Genomic DNA, 18584 nt, shown 5'->3' with positions numbered 1-18584 from the left:
CTGAGATTCCTGCCTTGCAGGGGGTTGGGATGGATGACCCTCGGGGTCCCCCTCCAACTCTCCTATTCTAAGGTTGCGAGGCCACTGAGGCTGCCCCGGGCCATTGTTCTGCGCCCGATCCGCCCACGATGGATGGACGGGCGCCGGTCCCAGGATCGCGGCTCCGAGGGAGAAGCTCCTCGCCCGGACCCAGCGCCTGCCGCTCCCCCAACCTCGCTGCGGGGCTCCCCCCTCCGCACCCCACCAGCAGCTCCGAGCCTGGGCGCAAGGGACGCGGAGGATCGCGCGCAGGAAGATGCGCGGCGCAGCCTCGGCGCCCTTCTGCGCAGCCGCCTGCGTGACCAGCCCCTCCCCCCGGCCGTGGGAAGGAAGCGGAAGAGGGACCCACGTGGGGGCGGGGAGGGCGGAGCGGCCGAGTTTCCGCGTCTCCCGGTGGGGGAGGGCGGCGAGGGAGGCAGCGCCCGGACGCCTGGGTTCCCCGGACGCCTGGGTTCCCCGGACGCCCCTTCGGGCGCGATGGTAAGGGGAGGAAGGGCGGCGGCGGCGGCGGGGGGGGGGGGAGCGGCGCCTTGGCCGCCGAGGCTCCTGCGGGCCGGACCCGCGCCTGTCCCGGGCCGGGGGCGCCTCCGCGTTGCCTGGTCCTGCCCGACGGGGCGCCCGCTCCGGGTCCGGGGGCGCAGCAGCAGCAGCGGGAGGCGCCCCTGATCTCTCTTTCTCCCCCCCCCCGCCCAGTCCGCTTCCTTGGACCTGAAGTCGAAGGAGGAGAAAGACGCCGAGCTGGACAAGCGGATCGAGGCCCTGCGGCGCAAGAACCAGGCGCTCATCAAGCGCTACCAGGTGGGTCGTGGAGACGCAGCGCTGGATCCGGATTAAGGGGCCGCGGCGGGGCGGACAGGGGAGGCTGGCGCTCTGCACGTGCGCAGAGTCCCTCCGGCGGCTAATCCGGGGGGAGGAAGAGGCGTCGCCCGGCTAAGCGGCTTAGCGAGGCCCGGGCGCCTTTGCTTCGCGTGACCTTGCCAGGGGCGGCCAGGCAGGCAGAGCTGGAAGGGGCACCCAGGGGTCCTGTAGCCGAACCCCCTGCCATGGCACAGCTGCTGTGGTTGTGTCCGCCTCTTTGTGACCCCCTGGACCAGAGCACGCCAGGCCCTCCTGTCTTCCACTGCCTCCCGCAGTTTGGTCAAACTCATGTTCGTAGCTTTGAGAACACTGTCCCACCATCTCGTCCTCTGTCGTCCCCTTCTCCTTGTGCCCTCCATCTTTCCCAACATCAGGGTCTTTTCCAGGGAGTCTTCTCTTCTCCTGAGGTGGCCAAAGTCTTGGAGCCTCAGCTTCAGGATCTGTCCTTCCAGTGAGCACTCAGGGCTGATTTCCTTCAGAATGGAGAGGTTGGATCTTCTTGCAGTCCATGGGACTCTCAAGAGTCTCCTCCAGCACCAGAATTCAAAAGCATCCATTCTTCGGCGATCAGCCTTCTTTATGGTCCAGCTCTCACTTCCATATATCACTACAGTGGTACCTCGGGTTACATACGCTTCAGGTTACAGACTCTGTTAACCCAGAAATAGTACCTCCAGTTAAGAACTTTGCTTCAGGATGAGAACAGAAATCGTGTTCCAGCTGCGTGGCAGCAGCAAGAGGCCCCATTTGCTAAAGCGGTGCTTCAGGTTAAGAACAGATTCAGGTTAAGAACAGACCTCCAGAACGAATTAAGTCCTTAACCCGAGGTACCACTGTACCGCTCGGGCCTCTTTTTTTGCTCTTCAAGATATGGCAATCCTAATGGACTGTCCCGAAACACCACTAATCAACATCTCACCACCCTGAAAATAAGTGACATGGTGGAGTGACACATGGTTCTGTCCCAGGCTTGGTAACACGTAACATATTTTTCGCTCTATAAGACGCACCAGCCCACAAGACACACCAAGACCACAAGGCGCAACAAGAAAAAAAAAATTCTAATCTCAGAAGCCAAGAGGGATCCCTCTTGCTGTTCTGGCTTATGGGAAAGCTGCGCAGCCTGCATTCGGTCCATAAGACGCACACACATTTCCCCTTACTTTTTAGGAGGGAAAAAGTGAGTCTTATAGAGCAAAAAATACGGTAAGTTCTTAACCCAAGGTACCATTGTAGTGGGAAAACCACAGCTTTTACTATACGGACCTTTGCTGGCCAGGTGATGTCTCTGCTTTTTAGGATGCTGTCTAGGTTTGCCATCGCCTTTCTCCCAAGGAGCAGGCGTCTCTTAATTTCGTGGCTGCTGTCACCATCTGCAGGGATCATGGAGCCCAAGAGAGTAAAATCTCTCACATTGCACAGCAGTCGCGCCTCAAGAATCCCTGGGGACGGGGTCCAGGGCCCCTCTGCCCCAAGGCTTCCTGAGAAGGGGCGCCCACCCCCTTCCAAGATCATGGAGGGATCCGGCGGTCATCTAGCTCAACCTCCTGCAGTGCAGGGAACACAGTTCAAGAACCCCTGGCCGGAAGGAGAGGCCACTGCCTTCCGGGGCAGCCCCTTCCCCATGGACTTCTCCTTCTCTGCCGCTGGAGTTAATTGCCCCGAAGATGCAGCTGGGGGGTCCTTGGGGGGTGGGCTGCCTGCCTCCCCACCTGACGCACTTTTCTCTCCCCCCCCCAGGAGATAGAGGAAGACCGCAAGAAGGCTGAGCAGGAGGGCATTGCCGTGACGGGGGTCCATCATCGCCACCCCCGCTCTGCAGAGGGGGAGGGCCCAGAACGCCGGCGGGGGGAGCTGGACGCCCCCACCCTGACCGTGCAGGTCTTGCTGTCCCCAGAGGTGGGTGCTGTGCAGGGGGGAGAGGCAGAAGGGTGGGGGGCGTGGCTGTGGAGGGGGGTCAATGGGGGCTCCCCCTCACCCTTTTTCCAATTCCGTCTCACTGCAGGAGAAGCGCCTGGTCAGCAGCGACAGGAAGCCCTTCCGCCCCGGCCCAGCCGCCCCCCGGGGCTCCGTCCGAGGCGCCCCCTACCCAGGCCCCCGCTCCCCCCGAGCTGAGGGACCCCCGGAGCAGCCTCGATGGGAAGGGGCCGGCTCAGACGGCCCAGGGGCCAGCAGGCGAGGGGGAGGGCGAGGGGCCCGCGGACAGAGGGCGAGGGGCCGGGGGGCCCCCGCTGGCGACGCCGGGCCTGACCGGAGGTCCAAGGTGAGGGGTCTGGGGCCTAGGGAGGGGGGTGGGAAGTGGGGAGACCGGACCCCCCCTCTGAGCCCCTCTTTTTGGGCAGGAGTGGGAAGAGCGTCGCCGGCAAAACATTGAGAAGATGAACGAGGAGATGGAGAAGATTGCGGAGTACGAGCGCAGCCAGCGGGTGAGACGGGGGTGGGGGTGGGGAGGGGGCTTGTGCTGCTGGGAGGTGGGGTCCGTATGGGGCAAGAGTCTTTGGCCTGGCCTGGACCTGGGGGTCTCCCCCTCTCTCTTCCCAGCAGGACGGGGCCCAGGAGAAGAATCCTATCCGGAACTTCCTGGACGACCCACGGCGTAGCGGCGCCTTTGCCGAGACCGACCGGCGGGAGGGCAGCCGGCGCCACGTCCGCAACTGGGGGGGCGCCGACTTTGAGAAGGTCAAGACGGGCATGGAGCAGGGCAAGCAGTGGTCGCCCCCGGTACGTGGCCCAATTCTGCCGCTGGTCCAGGGCAGATTCCAGTGGAGTTGGCAGAGTAACAACTTAAACACGTTGCAGGATCCCCCCAAAATAGACCAGAGGCCATTGCGTTTCATCCAGCAGAGCTTTGCAGAATGGGCACAAATCCCGTACATTCAGGATTGGCCCTCTCCATCAGAAATCCACTTGCAGCAGACTTAATTTAACTTACCATAACTTATACGTAGTAACTCTTAACGCTCAGCATACTAGGTACAGTTCTACCTTGGTTCTCAAATGCTTTGGTACTTGTATGCTTTGGCTCCCAAATGCCCAACACCTGGACGTACTTTTCTGTGCATAAGACTTTTATTGAAAAAATACATTCAAAATTGTGGGTCACCTTATACACAGATACAGTCTCCCACCATTTCCTCAATTTGGAGTCCCCCAAAATAGGGGGTCGTCTTATACATGGAGGTGTGTTATATACGGGAAAATACGGAAAGTGTTCCGGTTTTTGAACGTTTTTCAGAGGTCGAGCGTCCGGTGCGGCTTTTGCAGGAGTGCAGGAAGCTCTTGCAGCCAATTGGAAGCCGCGCCTTGGTTTTCGAACGGTTTTGGGAGTCGAATGGACTCCAGGAACGGATTAATTTTGAGAACCAAGGTTCCACTATACGGAACACCATCCGTATGGATCTGCCGGCTGGTGAAAGGAGCTGCCGGCTGGTGAAGAAGATGTGTTTCTGCCCCAGGGATGAGGGTGTGCCGTGTGGCCCCCTGGCCCTCTGGGGGCCCCCTCCCTTCATTGGCCTTGGTGCCCCAGACCCCCCCTTTGCAGCTCTCCTGGTTTTGGGGGCCGCATCCTTGCAGCAAGGGGTCCCTCCCTTGTCTGCTCCTCTTTGCCCTGGGTACCTGACCTCTCTCCCTCCGTCTAGAATCATAGATCTTTAGAGTGGGGGCCCCAAGGGTCATCCAGCCCACCCCCGGGCAGCGCAGGGGTCTGACCTCGGCTTGAGAACTGGCTCTCCCTGGCAGGGTCGCGGTGGCGCCCGGCGCCGGGGGGTTCCGGTTGCGTCCCCCTTGGACATGACGCTCTCCATGACGGGCCGGGAGCGCGCAGAGTACGTCCGGTGGAAGCAGGAGCGGGAGCAGATTGACCAGGAGCGCCTGGCCAGGCACCGCCAGCCCACGGGGGAGTGGCGCCGCGAGTGGGACGCCCAGAAGATGGAGGCCGCGTGAGTCAGGGGGGCAGCGGGCGTGGGAGGAGGAGGCAGGGGGGCCTTGGGGCTTTCCGGGGGGGGGGGAGATTGGACTCATGCTTTCAGTGGGGGGACGGGACTGGGTGACCCTGGGCCCCACTCACTTGCAGAGCAGGGACTGCAGGGGGAGGGGGCCCCTTTATTTACTTGTTTCAGAAAATTATATTTAAAAAACAAAACTTCAAAGCAGTTTACAAAGCAATAAAATCATCCATAAGAAAAAAGTCAGCAATGGTAATTTTAAACTGTCTGGCCAGAGTGGTGCATGCTCTGGTTATCTCCCACTTGGACTACTGCCATGCGCTCTATTTGGGGCTACCTTTGAAGGTGACCCAGAAACTGCAATTAATCCAGAATGCGGCAGCTAGACTGGGGACTGGGAGCGGCTGCTGAGACGACATAACACCGGTCTTGAAAGACCTACATTGGCTCCCAGTACGTTTCCGAGCACAATTCAAAGTGTTGGTGCTGACCTTGAAAGCCCTAAATGGCCTTGCCCAGTATACCTGAAGGAGCGTCTCCACCCCCATCGTTCTGCCCGGACACTGAGGTCCAGCTCCGAGGGCCTTCTGGCGGCTCCCTCGCTGTGAGAAGCCAAGTTACAGGGAACCAGGCAGAGGGCCTTCTTGGTGGTGGCACCTGCCCTGTGGAACGCCCTCCCAGCAGATGTCGAGGAAATAAGCAACCATCTGACATTTCGAAGACATCTGAAGGCAGCCCTGTTCAGGGAAGTTTTTAATATTTAATGTTTTATCATGTTTTTAATATTCTCTTGGAAGCCACCCAGAGTGGCTGGGAAACCCAGCTGGATGCTTGGGGTATTAATAATAAATTACTATTAATATTATTACTATAAATTTCTGAAACATTGGAGAAGGCAAAGAGGTTTCCTGGGGGTTTTCTTCCCCCTCATAGAACTGGAAGGGACCCCCCAAGGTCATCCAGCCCCACCCCTGGCATTGCAGCAACCATGGCTGATCCTCCTCACTGGCCTTTCCCTTTTCCCCTTTCCCAGGTTTAAAGAGGGTGCCAAGCCCAGCGCTCCAAGCGGCGGAAGGCATGGTAAGGAGGAGTTTTGAAGGGGCTTTGGGGAGACCCTCTGGGTGGGCAGCCCTCCTGCTTCCTTCCTTCCTTCCTCTCCTCCCACAGATTAGCCCAGGCAGCCGCCCCCCAAGCCCCCCATTTTCGGGCAGTTCCTGACTTGCCCGCTCTCTTACATATATTGCCCCCACCTTCCTGAACAACCCTTAAAACAAATTCTAACTATCCCAGAGTATCCTGGGGGGGGGGATCTTTGTGGGGGGGATAACCAATAAGTTGGAGTTTTAAGTGGACGTTCTTCAAATAAACAATAATGGTTTATTTTTAAAACAATGTAGTAAAATAAAAGTGGAGAAAACACCAGTTACTTCAGAATTGCTACACTAGTTTATTTTACTAGTATAATATCTGGATGTGAATGGGATCCGTTCTGGAGCCCCGTTCACATCCTGAAGCAAACGCTTTGTGCGTCTGCGTGTGGCAGGTTGTGATTTGCCGCTTCCGTGCAAGTGTGTGATGTCATTTTGAGCGTCTGTGCATACGTGAGTGGTGAAACCTGGAAGTAACACTCTCTGTTACTTCCGGGTCACCGCGGTGCGCAACCTGAAGCGGCTTAACCTGAAGTGACTTCAACCTGAGGTATGACTGCAATTCGTTTCACAGAGGTTTTGGCTTTTCAGTTTGGTTCTTTTCGGAGGTGGCACTTTCCTTCGGTTTCCCACCCCTTTAACAAACCCAACTCCTGAGGTATTTTCAGGAATAGTCTTCAGCAGGGGTCGGCAAGGTTTACCGGCCACAGAGATTGTCCTTGGGCTGGGCTGGTGCAGCGCAATGCTGGATATCACATCTGCACATGTCCGCAGCGCCGGAAATCGCTTCTGGGCATGTCCAGACGCCGAAAATCACACCCGCACAGAAGCGATTTTCGGCGTCTGGACATGCCCAGATGTGATTTCCGGTGCCGCTCGGCAAGTCCCTGCACCGCGCTGCACCCGTTTAGCACAGTGCGTGGGGGAATTGTTGAGTGGGCGGCTCAGTTCGGGGGTGGCTCGTGGGCCGGTAAAATGGTCTTGACGGGCCACATCTGGCCCACAGTCCGCCCATTGCCGACCCCTTGTCTTTAGGGCTCACCCCCCCTTCCTTCACTGGGTTTTGGAAGTCTCTTCCTGATCTTTTCCAGCTCCTCCTCCTCCTCCTCCTGTCTCTCAGTCTCCCAGCAGGATCCGGTCCTATTACTCCTGCAGGGACACTGCACTCAGTCCTCACTGTGCACTCCGAGTGGATGTCTTCTCCAGATCCAGCTCTCTCTCCTCAGCGCTCTGTCTGTTTCCACCTGCCTCCTAACCTAACTCCCAACCTCAATTCCAACTCCCTCCACAATCCCAACTCAACTAACTCTCTCCCTCCAAACTCGGGCCTATATATGCCTTTCAACTGGGAGGATTCGTCAGGTAAAATGTGCTCTTTTTGTACCAGCTTGGAGTGTATGAAGGAAGCTTCCACTCCCGTTTCCCTTAATCCTTTTAAGACCTCTTTTTATGGCAGAGGTCGGCAACCTTGGGCCCATGGGCCGGCCCCGAACTGAGCCATCTCTTCGGCGAGTCCCTGCGCGCTGCACTAAACCAGCGCGGTGTGGGGACTCCCTTCCGCTTCACCAGAAATCGCTTCTGCGCATGCCCAGACACCGGAAATCACGTCTGTGCAGGTCCACAGCGCTGGAAATCTCATCTGCGCATGCCCAGGTGCCGAAAATTGCTTCTGCACATGGCCAGCTGCTGGAAATCACGTCTCTGCATGTTTGCGGTGCCGCAAATCGCTTCTGTTCATGTCCAGGTGCTGAAAAGGCGCGGTTTTTGGCATCTGGGCATGCGCAGATGCAATTTCTGGTGCTCCGCTGGTGTGGCCCTTGGTGAATCTCGGCAGGAGTGATCCGGCCCATGCTCAGTAAGCCTTGCCAACCCCTGATTTATGGTAACGGGTCTCCTCTAAACACACTCTATATTTCAGCCTGACTCCTCACCCACCGCCACTCAACTGACTCTCTCCTTCCAAAGCCTCTCCTTTTAAGCCCTCCCTCCTGGAACCACGGCCAATCAGAGGCTAACCAGCTTTTCAGAGGCAGCCCTCCTTGGCCGCTCTCTGCCCTCCTGCCCACCTGATTCCTTCCTCCCTTCCTCTTCCCCACAGATGAGCCCAGGCGGCCCCCCAAGCCCCCCACTTTCGGGCAGTTCCTGGCCGAGCCGCAGCCGGAGCGACGCAGGAAGGGCCGCGGCCGCGGAGGAGGAGGCAGGCGAGGAGGAGGGGGAGCGGGACCCCCCAAGCCCTACAGGTGAGGCTGGCCTCTGTGGAGATCAGTGGGGCAGACCCCCGACCCCCTGATTCTCCCCCTGGGGGGTGGCACCTCTGTCGGGGCAAGTCTTAACTGCGGGTCTTTCTCCTGCCAGCATGCATGACGATCGCTGGGAGGAGCAGGAGGAGCAGCCGGCGGCGGCGGCGGATCGAGCCCCAGAGCAGGAGGAGCCAGGCAGGGCTGCTGCCCAGCAGGTCAGATGGGAGCGGAGGGGTTTTTTGGGGGGTGGGGTCTTGGTCTTCCACCGGCTTCCCCTAAAGAGTGGGTCTCAAACTCTTTTCTCTGGGTCCCCCTTTCAGAATAAGAATCCGATGGCATCTTAAGAGTTGGGAGGGGCACCCAGGGTGTCATCCAGTCCAGCCCCCCCCCAAGGCAAGAATCACAGCTGAAGAACCATAGAATTCTAGATTTGGGGTTCCAAGTGCCGTCTAGTCTGTGTCAGGAGCTCAGCCTACACGCGAGTAGGACCCTGGCATGCTCAACTGGCATCTTCTCTCCCTCCTGTTTGATCGTTCGGGAGCTTCACAAGCTTTCTTCAGCCCGAACATCACAGCGACCGATGCCAAGGGACACCGGCACACTTAAGTATCCGCAGAGTTTGCGCAGCATGCATGACTGACTCTCAGCAACTCAGCATTTTGGCTAATCTACTTTATTTACATGTAAACACACACGGAGCGCCGCAGCGTGGCTCCCCGTCTCTCTAGCATCAGACAGCAAAGAGAGAGAACAAAGGACAATAGTCCCACTTCACAGAACACAGGAACACAAACATCCTGTCTCCGTCACTTCCCACTCTGTGGAGTCAAAACATACACCGTCATGTGAAGGACAACAATCCCATGACTGCAATCACGGAGCAGGAATACAGTGGTGCCCCGCAAGACGAAATTAATTCGTTCCGCAATTTTTGTTGTCTAGCGAATTTTTCGTCTTGCGAAGCACGAAATCCCATAGGAATGCATTGAAAATCAATTAATGCGTTCCTATGGTCAAAAAAAGTCCAAACAAAGCCAAATTTGGTACAACAACAGTTTATTAACTGCTCTTTAAAGTCACACATACTGTAAAGAGCAGTTCAAAAATTTAAGGGAAAATAAATTAACTTTATAAACAAAACATGTCTTTGTTTTTAGTCAAAGAAAAAAAAGTCGCGAGACGTTTTCGTCTTGCGAAGCAAGCCCATAGGGGAAATTCGTCTTGCGAGGCAAATCGCGAACGGAAAAACCTTTTGTCTAGCGAGTTTTTTGTCTTGCGAGGCATTCTTCTTGCGGGGCACCACTGTACTAACAGTCTGACCCCCCACAATACACTTGCAGTGCTCATATCCACAAGGCTAGCGCTGAACACAGTCTTCCACACCAACCTTTTTATAAGAAATACATCAGGAAAGAGAACTAGAATTGTCCTCAGATTAATAATAATAATAATAATATCACTTGATGCATTTTGAAAAAAAGGCTATCCACGTCTTGCAAATACAAAAAATTGTTTTTATAGTATATAGTCATACATTGGTTTCTGAACAGCTTAGTTCCTGAACGTTTTGGCTCCCAAGCGCCGCAAAAACCCAGAAGTGACTCTTCCGGTTTGCAAACTCTTTTTGGAAGCCAAACGTCTGACTGGCCTTCTGCAGGAGCTTCCTGCAGCCAATCAGAAGCCACGCTTTGGTTTCTGAACGTTTTGGAAGTTGAATGGACTTCCGGAACGGATTCTGTTTGACTTCTGAGGTAGGACTGTAGACTACACTGCACTGAAACGCTTAAATGTTTCTCTGCTTGACCTTGACTCTTCCTGCCGCGTCCTTGGAGAACTACTGTCCTCAAGCGAGAAGGACATCTCCTGATTGTAGTCGCTGCTACTAAGCAGCACAGGATCAGGGAATGACAGGGCTGTAGGGGCTGGGAGGGACCCCAAGGTATCATCTAGTCCACCCCCTGCAAGGCAGGAATCTCAGCTGAAGCATCCGTGGCTGATGGCCGTCCAATCGCCACTTAAATGCCTCTGAGGAGGGAAAGAGTCCAATAATTATAATAATTTACTATTTGTACCTGCCCATCTGGCTGGCTTTCCCCTTCCACCACCATCAGCTGTTACCCTCAGAAGGTTCTTTCTAATCTTGAATCAGAATCTTGCCCTTTCTGCCCTGAATGCTTTAGTGAAGCTTCCTGCATTGGAAGGGGTTGGAATGGATGACCTCTGGGGGTCCCTTTGCAGCTCTACAGGTCTGTGCTTTACAAATGTGAAGCCATGGGTTTGGGTCCTGCCTTCCGTGCCTCTCTTGTGTGGTTCTTTGAAGTGTTTGGCCTTCGCCCGCTGACCCCTGGCCTTGTCCGTCTTCTTCCGCAGGCGGGGGCCCCCGCCTCCCCCAGCGCCGGGGAGAAGGAGGAAGAGGAGGAGGAGGAAGACCAGTGGGAGGACGTCAGCGAGGGAGAGGAGGAGGAGGAGGCCGAAGGCAGCGGCAGCCAGCCAGAGGAGGAGGAAGGGCCTGGCTTGCCCCCCCGGCCCCCGAGGCGAAACGGACAGCTCTCTCTGACCATGCCTGCCCCCCAGGCAGAGACCCCCAGCGCAGAGGGGAAGCCGCTCACCCCCTTCTCGCCGGCCGAGGGCTACTGCCCCGTCTCCGACTGGGGAGAGGAGATGGAGCTCAGCTCGCCCCGGACAAACCCCCCCAAGAACCCCCTGGCCGCCCTTGGGGAGGGGCCGCCCCCCACGGCAGGTGAGGGGCCAAGCGGGGTGGCGTGGGGGTCCGGCTCAGGGGTCCTGGCTCCCAAGCGCTGCTGTTCCCATGGGTCAGAACCAGGGTGGATTTGATTTAAACCATTTAAATCACAATTTGAGTCACTAGTCAGTAAGACTCGATTTAAATCATTTTTTTTTACAGAAAGACTCGTCTTTGCAGATATAATGTTAATATTTACAACCAGAGGAAGGTTTCACCTTTGGAATAACAAATTTTCAGAGTAGTTTTTACGGTTATATCAAAAATGACTGATTTGGCGATACTATTAGAAATACCTTGACAGATAATTATGAAATTATGGTGAGGTTTAATAAGTTAAATGTTTATATCTGGACAACTTTTCTCCTGTACTTGATTGAAAGGTGAAAGATAATTCCTTAATAACAATGTAAACAATTTATTTAACTAAAGCAATAACATTATAGCATATGTATCCATGTTTGTTAACTGATGTGGTTTAACAAAACAAACAAAAAAAAACAGGCTGAGTTTTAGCACACATGAAAAACTTAAATTCTTATTTCCTATTGAATAGCCTTTGGACTATAATGGAACTTAAATAGAAAACTATCTTTAGAAAGATTTTTCCTCCAGAAGCATTTTATTTTAAAAATCCAATTTAAATTAAATAAATCAAAATTAAATTTTAAAAGTCAGATTTTTTTTTGTTTTGTTTATAAATCACTGATTTTTATCCACCCTGGTCAGAACTCGGCTTGGGTCCTCCCAGCGCATAAAGTAACTGAGGGGGGTGGGAAATCCTCTCTCTCCCCCCTCCATCTTGTGCTGCTATATCATCTTCCTTCTCTTTCTGCAGGAACGAAGCCCCCAGACCCTCCAGCGGAGCAGGGCTCCCCTCCAGCGGAAGGGGCGGCCCCTCCCGGCCCCATAGCAGCCCCCCCGGCTGTGGCGAGAGAGGAGAAGGAAGAGGAGGACCCGGAAGTCGTGGCTGCCCAGGAGCCTGGAGAGCCAGGTGCTGGGAGGGGCAAGGGAGGACCCCCCCCGGCCCCCCTCTCTGCCAGACCTGACTCTCCCTCAGGGACTCAAGCCCTCTTTCTTCTCCCCCCCCCAGGCGCTGCCATGGAGCAGGACCCGGCAGCTGCGTCCGGCGCGGTGGAGATCACCGGTTTCCAGCGGGTGCGTTTCTGTAAGCTGCCCCCCAGCGGGCTCTAGCGGGCGCCCTCCCTGTGGGGCGGCCCTGGCATGGGGCGCGAGGACCTCTCTGTCTCCCTGCACTGGCTCTGCGGCGCCACCTCCTGGCTGCTCCCTCTTCTCGCCCCTTGCATGCGCCTGTCCTCCTCTCTGCATGGCCGGCCTGACCCCTCCGCCCCACTTCCTGGCAGCAGGGGCTCTCTGGGGTTTCAGCCCGGGGGGTGGTCTCTCCCAGCCCCACCCGGAAATGCCGTTGTTGAGGGTCAAACTATAGACTTTCTGCCTGCGGGGAAGCAGCTCTGCCCCAAATGATGATGATGATAATAAATTTTTATTTATACCCCACTCTTCCTGGTTCAGGAAACCAGGCTCAGGGCGGCTAACAACAAATTTAAAACACTTAATTGATGCTGCAAAAAAACAGCATAAAATACAGTATAAAGCGTAAAACAATAAAATAAAAAATCAGTTTAGGGAGAAAATCCATCCAATAAACACTTGATGATCCCCAGGGCTATCTGGCTAAATTAGTCCCACTTGGGCCAGCGAGGAGACCAGGAGAGAATTAGCTGTGGGATCCCAGAGCGGGGAATCTTCACAAAAAGGGGTAGCCCCCTGGGTTGTTGTTATAGGGGTCTGCATCAGCCTCCTCTCTGGGCCCCCCAGGGCAGGGCCCCCCATTAGCACAGCTGAGCAGCTATGGGGGGGCGTTCCCGAAGGGGCTTTTGTTGTGCAATATTTATTTCATTTCTATACCGCTTTATGTTTTTAAGAAAAATCTCAAAGTGGTTTGCAGCATATTGAAATGTCAATAAAAACAATCCAGAATCAAACATTTCCAAAAAAAGGTCAAATATACAGTGGTACCTCGGGTTACATGCGCTTCAGGTTACAGACTCCGCTAACCCAGAAATAGTGCTTCAGGTTAAGAACTTTGCTTCAGGATGAGAACAGAAACCGTGCTCCAGTGGCGTGGCAGCAGCAGGAGGCCCCATTAGCTAAAATGGTGCTTCAGGTTAAGAACAGTTTCAGGTTAAGAATGGACCTCCGGAACAAATTAAGTACTTAACCCGAGGTACCACTGTAGAATATACAATCAAAGCAACATAACTAACAGAAAACCAAAATATTATCTAAAATTAAAATAAAACATTGTAAAGGAGGTCAGCTGCAGAATACATATTTGACGCAAACAAAGTTAACAAAAAAACAAACTGAACCTTTTTTTAAAAAAAACCATTGCTAAGTGAAGTCAGATATAAAATGCACATTTAAAACGGCATAATGAACAAGAGAATAAAATATTATTGTAAGCATTTCCCCTCCAAACGAGGAGGATTTTGATCCTTCTCCTCTGTGGCAACATTCAACTGGCCTGGGAAATGGGCGCAGCTGCCTTTCTGCTGGGCCAGGAATGCAGGGATCAGGGCATGACGCCCCCCCCCCCATGTCCCAAGAGAGAGGAGAGTTTTCCCCTTCAGAAGACATCTGAAGGCAGCCCAGTTTAGGGAAGTTTTTAATGTTTGATGAATTATTGTATTTAACATTTTGTTGGAAGCAGCCCAGAGTGGCTGGGGAAGCCCAGCCAGATGGGCAGGGTATAAATATTATTATATTTATTCTCCCCCCCCCCCCCCCGAGCCCACAGGTGCGAAGAGGGTAGCCAGAGCTGGTGGGAGTGAGTTGGGGTCCAAAGTGAGGAGGGGCTGCAGTTCAGGGAAAGAAGGGCAGAAGGGAAGGAGGCTGGAGAGTCTCTGTAGGAATTCCCCCAGCCCTTCCCTGGTGGAATCCTGGCCACTTCCCTCCATGGAAATATTGTGCAATTATTCAAAGTAGGGGGGGGCGGAGAGTAGATTCTTCAGACACACAAATAGGAAACCACATTCAAGGATCACATTCATTTCTATTAACTTATTCCTTGCCTTTTTCTCCAAGGAGCTGGAGGTGGGTTCTCCCCCCCCCATTTAATCCCCCCCCCCGACGACCCTGCGAAGTGGGTTGGGCCAGAGGCAGTAACTGGACCAAAGTCACACCCCATGAGCTTCCTGGCTGGAATTTGAATTTTGGTTTTCCAGATCCTACCCTGACACTTGGAACGGGGGGGGGGGGGGGCTGGCCAGAAGCCTGTTTTTTTTGGGGGGGGCTTGGTGTGTCCCAAGGGCTCTGAGCATCTTCATAGAATCACAGAATTGTAGAGTTGGCAGGGATACCCAGGGGTCATCTAGCCCAACCCGCTGCCAAATCCAGGTCTCCGCCAACCTTTTAGTGTTGGCATGGAAGCAGGGCGGCCTTGGCATCGCGGGAACTGGGGGGAGACGGGTATGGTTGGCTGCCGGCCCCCGTGGCTCTTATGCTCTGCTCCCCACAGTCAGAAGGAGCAATGCCAGGGTGGGTGGAAATCAATGATTTCTTTTAAAAATATATATTTTTTAAAAAAATAGGATTTTAAAAAATTTAAATTGGATTTTTAAAATAAACTGCTTTGGGAGGGAAAATCTTTCTAAAGGTAGTTTTCTATTTAAGTTACATTCGAGTCCAAAGATTCATCAGGAAATAAGGATTTGTTTTAAATTTTTCAGTCTAAGTTTTTGTTTTTTAAAATTAAAATTAAAATAAAAATTAGCCACATCGGTTAACCAACATGGATAAACATGCTATAATGTTATTGTTTTAGTTAAATAAATTGTTATTAAGGAAATGATTATTTTTTCTCCTTCCAATCAAGTACAGCAGAAAAGTTGTCCAAATATCAACAGTTAACTTATGACACCTCACCATAATCTCAAAATTATCTGTCAAGGTATTTCTAATAGTAGAACCAAATCAGTAATTTTTGATATAACTGTAAAAACCACTGTGAAAATTTATTATTCCAAAAGTCAAACCTGGTTTTAAATATTAAGATTATACCAGCAGGAATGAGTCTTTCTGTAAAAAAAAAATGATTTAAATTGCATCTTACTGACTAGAGATTTAAATCAAGTCTTACTGACTAGTGATTTAAATCGTGATTTAAATCGATTTGATTTAAATCAAATCCACCCTGAGCGATGCTTCCGAAGACCCGTTGCTGGGAGCCGCAGGAAGGGCAAGTGTTGCTCTCGTGGTCGGATCCTGCCCGCAGGTTTCCCATTGGGGCATCTGATTGAACAGGAGGCTGGCCGGACTCTTCTGATGTGCTAGTGGAGCCTCCAGCTCCAGGGGCAGTCTATCTCTATGGGGAATTAGCCCCTGCCAGGGCTGCCAGCTGGGCCAAGGGCCTGATCCTGCAGGCTGTTCTTCAGGGCAGGAGCTACGTACAGCTGCCGGTTGGGGCAAGTCCGTGTCTGTTTCTCTGCTTCCGTTTGCCGCATTAAACCTTTTCTCTTTCTCTCTGACGCTTCTCTTTGGGCTTTTCTCCTCTTCTGTGCATGCAGCCCCCACCGTCTTGGGGTGACCCCCCCCCAGGTTCTCTGTCTCAGGAATTGCCAGCTGGCTTGATTCATGGGCTGTGGCAGAGAGGAGACCCCCTCCAGTAGGAGTTTCTTTGCGGGGGGGGGGGAGAGCAAAGGGATGTTTGGGAAGGGGCAGGCAGTGGCCTTGGGCCTGACGGGCCATCCCTCTCCTCAGCTGCAGTTCCTGCATTGTGGGGGTTGGGCTGGATGACCCCCCGGTGTCCCACCCAGCCCTGCAATTCCGTGTTTCTTCAGCTGTGCAGTTGAAAGGGGATGCTGCCCTCTGCTGGGAACACAGGGCACTGCAAGACAAGCCCATTCAGATCATCTTTATTAGCCTGCAGGAGGATAATGCTAATAATAATAATAAATTTATTATTTATACCCCACCCATCTGACTGGGTTTCCCCAGCCACTCTGGGTGGCTCCCAACAGAATTAATGAGAATACTTTTTTACCTGGGAAGAGGAAGTGGCCACTGTCTCTCCCTCCCACACCTTCCTTGTACCTGAATTTCAAGAGTACCGTATTTTTCGCTCTATAGGACGCACCGGACCATAGGATGGGGAGAACAGGGGAAAATAATTTTTCCCCTTGTTCTCCCCCTCTAAAACAAGGTGCGTTCAAGATGCATTCACCCGAGCGTGTGGGGCTGGGGGGGGGAGCGCTGCTTTCCCCCACCCCCAGCCTCAAAGATCCCTGAAGCCTTTGGAGCGCCGCGCCCCGCTGCCCTGCAGAGGTTTGTGCGCAGCCGTCCCCAAGCTAGAACAGCGAGATGGAGACCTCCGCAGCGCTCTGTCTCCCTGTTCTGCCTTTCGGCTTAGCGGCGCAGCCTGCATTTGCTCTATAGGACGCACACACACTTCCTCTTAATTTTTGGAGGGGGGAAAGTGTGTCCTATAGAGCGAAAAATATGGTATTTGGCCTTGGCAAGAGCAGAGGGCAGGGCTTGCTCTTCAGAAAATTTCCCGCAAAACCTTCCCCTCCCACAGGGAGTGGAGAGCCTTCAATGGCTCTTGATCATTCTTTGGGAGTTTTTGCCCCCGGTTCGTAGAATTGCGGCCTTGGAAGGCGCCCAAAGTCCATCTTGCCCAACGCCAGTGGCAGCGAAATAATCCCTGGCAGGTTGGTGTCTGAGCCCTGCTTAAGAACCTCCATCGAAGGAGAGCCCACCGCCTTCCCAGGGAGCCCCTTCTCCTCTCGGATGCCCCTGTCTCTCAGAATGTTCCCTTCCTGATATTTAGTCGGAATCTCCCTCCTTGCCCTTGGAAGCCACGGGTTCGAGTTCTCCCATCTGGAGCAGCTCTCTCCATTTTCAGCCTTTCAGACATTTGAAGAAGGCTCTCATAGCATGATTAGCGTATTTTTCGCACCATAGGACGCACCGGACAATAGGACGCACTTTGTTTTAGAGGGGGGAGAACAAGAAAAAAAAATCTCCCCCTCTCTGCCCAGCACCCCTTCAGTGAAGCGGCAGGAGGCGCTGCACAGAGAGGGGGAGAACTTTCCCCCTCTTGTTTTCCTGCTCTAAAACAAGGTCCCTTTAAGGTGCGTTCAGGCGGCTACCTTGGAAGCCTGGAGAGGGAGAGGGGTCGGTGTGCACTGACCCCTCTCGCTCTCCAGGCTTCAGGTTCCTTTCGACCTGCTCTTTGGGGCTGGCGGGGGGAAGCCCACCACCAGCCCCAAAGAGCAGGTCAGGGAGCAGCGGAAAGGCGCAGCGGAGAGGCTCCTGCCATAGCTGCGCGCCACCTCTCCAGCCGGGAGAGGGTCGCGGGGCTATGGCATCTTCGCTCCATAGGACGCACACATAGGGAAAAGTGCGTCCTATAGAGCGAAAAATACGGCGATTAGATATAGAGCGAAAAATAAAGCGAAAAAAATATAGAGCGAAATTTCATTAGTCGCTTTTGGAATGGGCTTGCTTATTTTGGGCCCGCCCCAGATCAAAACAAAGCCCAAGCTCCCAGCGAGACTAAAACGTGTGTTGAATTTCAAGGCAAGAGTCAAGAAACACCAAACGGGGGGCTGGTGTTTTTTTTTTAATGGGTCGCTTCCTCTCCACTTCTCTGCCTGGCTCACCTGCGCCCAGGTGTGTGTGTGTGTGTGCATGTCGGGGGGGTCTCAGGTGGGACCTGTCCTCCCCCCCCCGCTTGTGACTGACTCTCTTTCCCTCCCGCCCCCCCCCCAGGAGCAGACGGAGGAGGCCTGAAGTCCAGGAGGACATTCCCTGTCGCTCTGTTCACCCCGGGTTGTGGGGCAAGTCCTGAGAGTTCGGACCCAGAGCAGCTTCCTCCATGGAGGGGGTGGGATCTGCACACACCCCCCGTAATCTGCCTGCTTGGACCACTCCTTTGCACAGCCTCCAATACAATGAGTGGGGGAACGCCAGCCCCCGCCCTGCCCTGCCCTGCCCTGCCCCAATGCCTTTTGCTGCTGTTCACGCAAGTCACCTGGCAGGTGGGAAAGTGCCCCCCCAGCTGCATATGAGGCTCTTGCTGACCCCTGCCAGATGAGGCACATTTTTCAAGGGGGGGGGGAGACTTTGCTTTGTGCCCCTTGCAGTCCCAGTCGTCATCGTCCCCCTTCTGTGCATCGCTCTTTTATGCCGTTTCCAGGATTGGGGGGCTCTGAGGGTGGGGAGAGCAAGGCCCCCAGTCTGGTGGGGGGAGCGGCGGCAGCAGCAGCAGCTCCTTGTGTTGGGAGGGGCTGCCCCCTCTGCTGGGGTGAGGGCTGTCTGTGGGGCTGCCCCATATCATGTGCAAGCGAAAGGGTTTCCTGTCAATAAAGCCTTTCCCGCGACTTTCTGCCTTGTCCTCCCTTGCTAGAGTGAATGGGGGGGGGGTGTTTTCTCAGGAGGAGGGGTCTTCCTCTCCAGGGGGTGGGGTGGGGGTGTCGCCGGGTGCCTTGGGCTGGATTCAGCGTGCCCTCCTTTTAAATAGTTGGGACTGTATCTCTTGGGCAGGAAAATTTAGGGTGAGAATCTCCCCAAGGATGGTTATGGGCTT

At 54.1% G+C, this 18584-nt stretch overlaps 1 protein-coding gene across 2 annotated transcripts; it reads left to right on the top strand.

Moving 5' to 3' along the window:
• Nucleotides 1-374: 374 nt before the first annotated feature.
• On the top strand, nucleotides 375-18378 carry CCDC9 (coiled-coil domain containing 9). 2 transcript variants are annotated; one of them, XM_083516199.1, is made up of 14 exons: nucleotides 375-519; nucleotides 733-837; nucleotides 2638-2796; nucleotides 2903-3160; nucleotides 3240-3323; nucleotides 3442-3618; nucleotides 4636-4835; nucleotides 5875-5921; nucleotides 8088-8229; nucleotides 8345-8444; nucleotides 10600-10969; nucleotides 11811-11966; nucleotides 12066-12130; nucleotides 17768-18378. In XM_083516199.1, exons 1-14 carry the CDS (start codon nucleotides 517-519, stop codon nucleotides 17786-17788), a joined length of 1887 nt encoding a protein of 628 aa, XP_083372325.1. In that variant the 5' UTR covers nucleotides 375-516; the 3' UTR covers nucleotides 17789-18378. The 2 variants fall into 2 exon arrangements, with proteins under 2 accessions (XP_083372325.1, XP_083372324.1); XM_083516198.1 differs by having other exon boundaries at nucleotides 3439-3618.
• The last annotated feature ends 206 nt before the right edge of the window (nucleotides 18379-18584 follow it).

The sequence above is a fragment of the Podarcis liolepis genome (genome assembly GCF_965112155.1).
Source record: "Podarcis liolepis genome assembly, chromosome: 7".
NCBI lineage: Eukaryota > Metazoa > Chordata > Lepidosauria > Squamata > Lacertidae > Podarcis > Podarcis liolepis.
Note: the sequence above shows the minus strand (reverse complement) of the source record. Positions and strands in the feature narration are given on the sequence as shown.

Bases quoted from the DNA above. Each gene is read 5' to 3' on its own strand.
- CCDC9 (XM_083516198.1), top strand. The intron at 3,619-4,635 runs GTACGTGGCCCA...TCTCCCTGGCAG, and splicing joins GCAAGCAGTGGTCGCCCCCG to GGTCGCGGTGGCGCCCGGCG. The intron at 11,967-12,065 runs GTGCTGGGAGGG...TCCCCCCCCCAG, and splicing joins CCAGGAGCCTGGAGAGCCAG to GCGCTGCCATGGAGCAGGAC.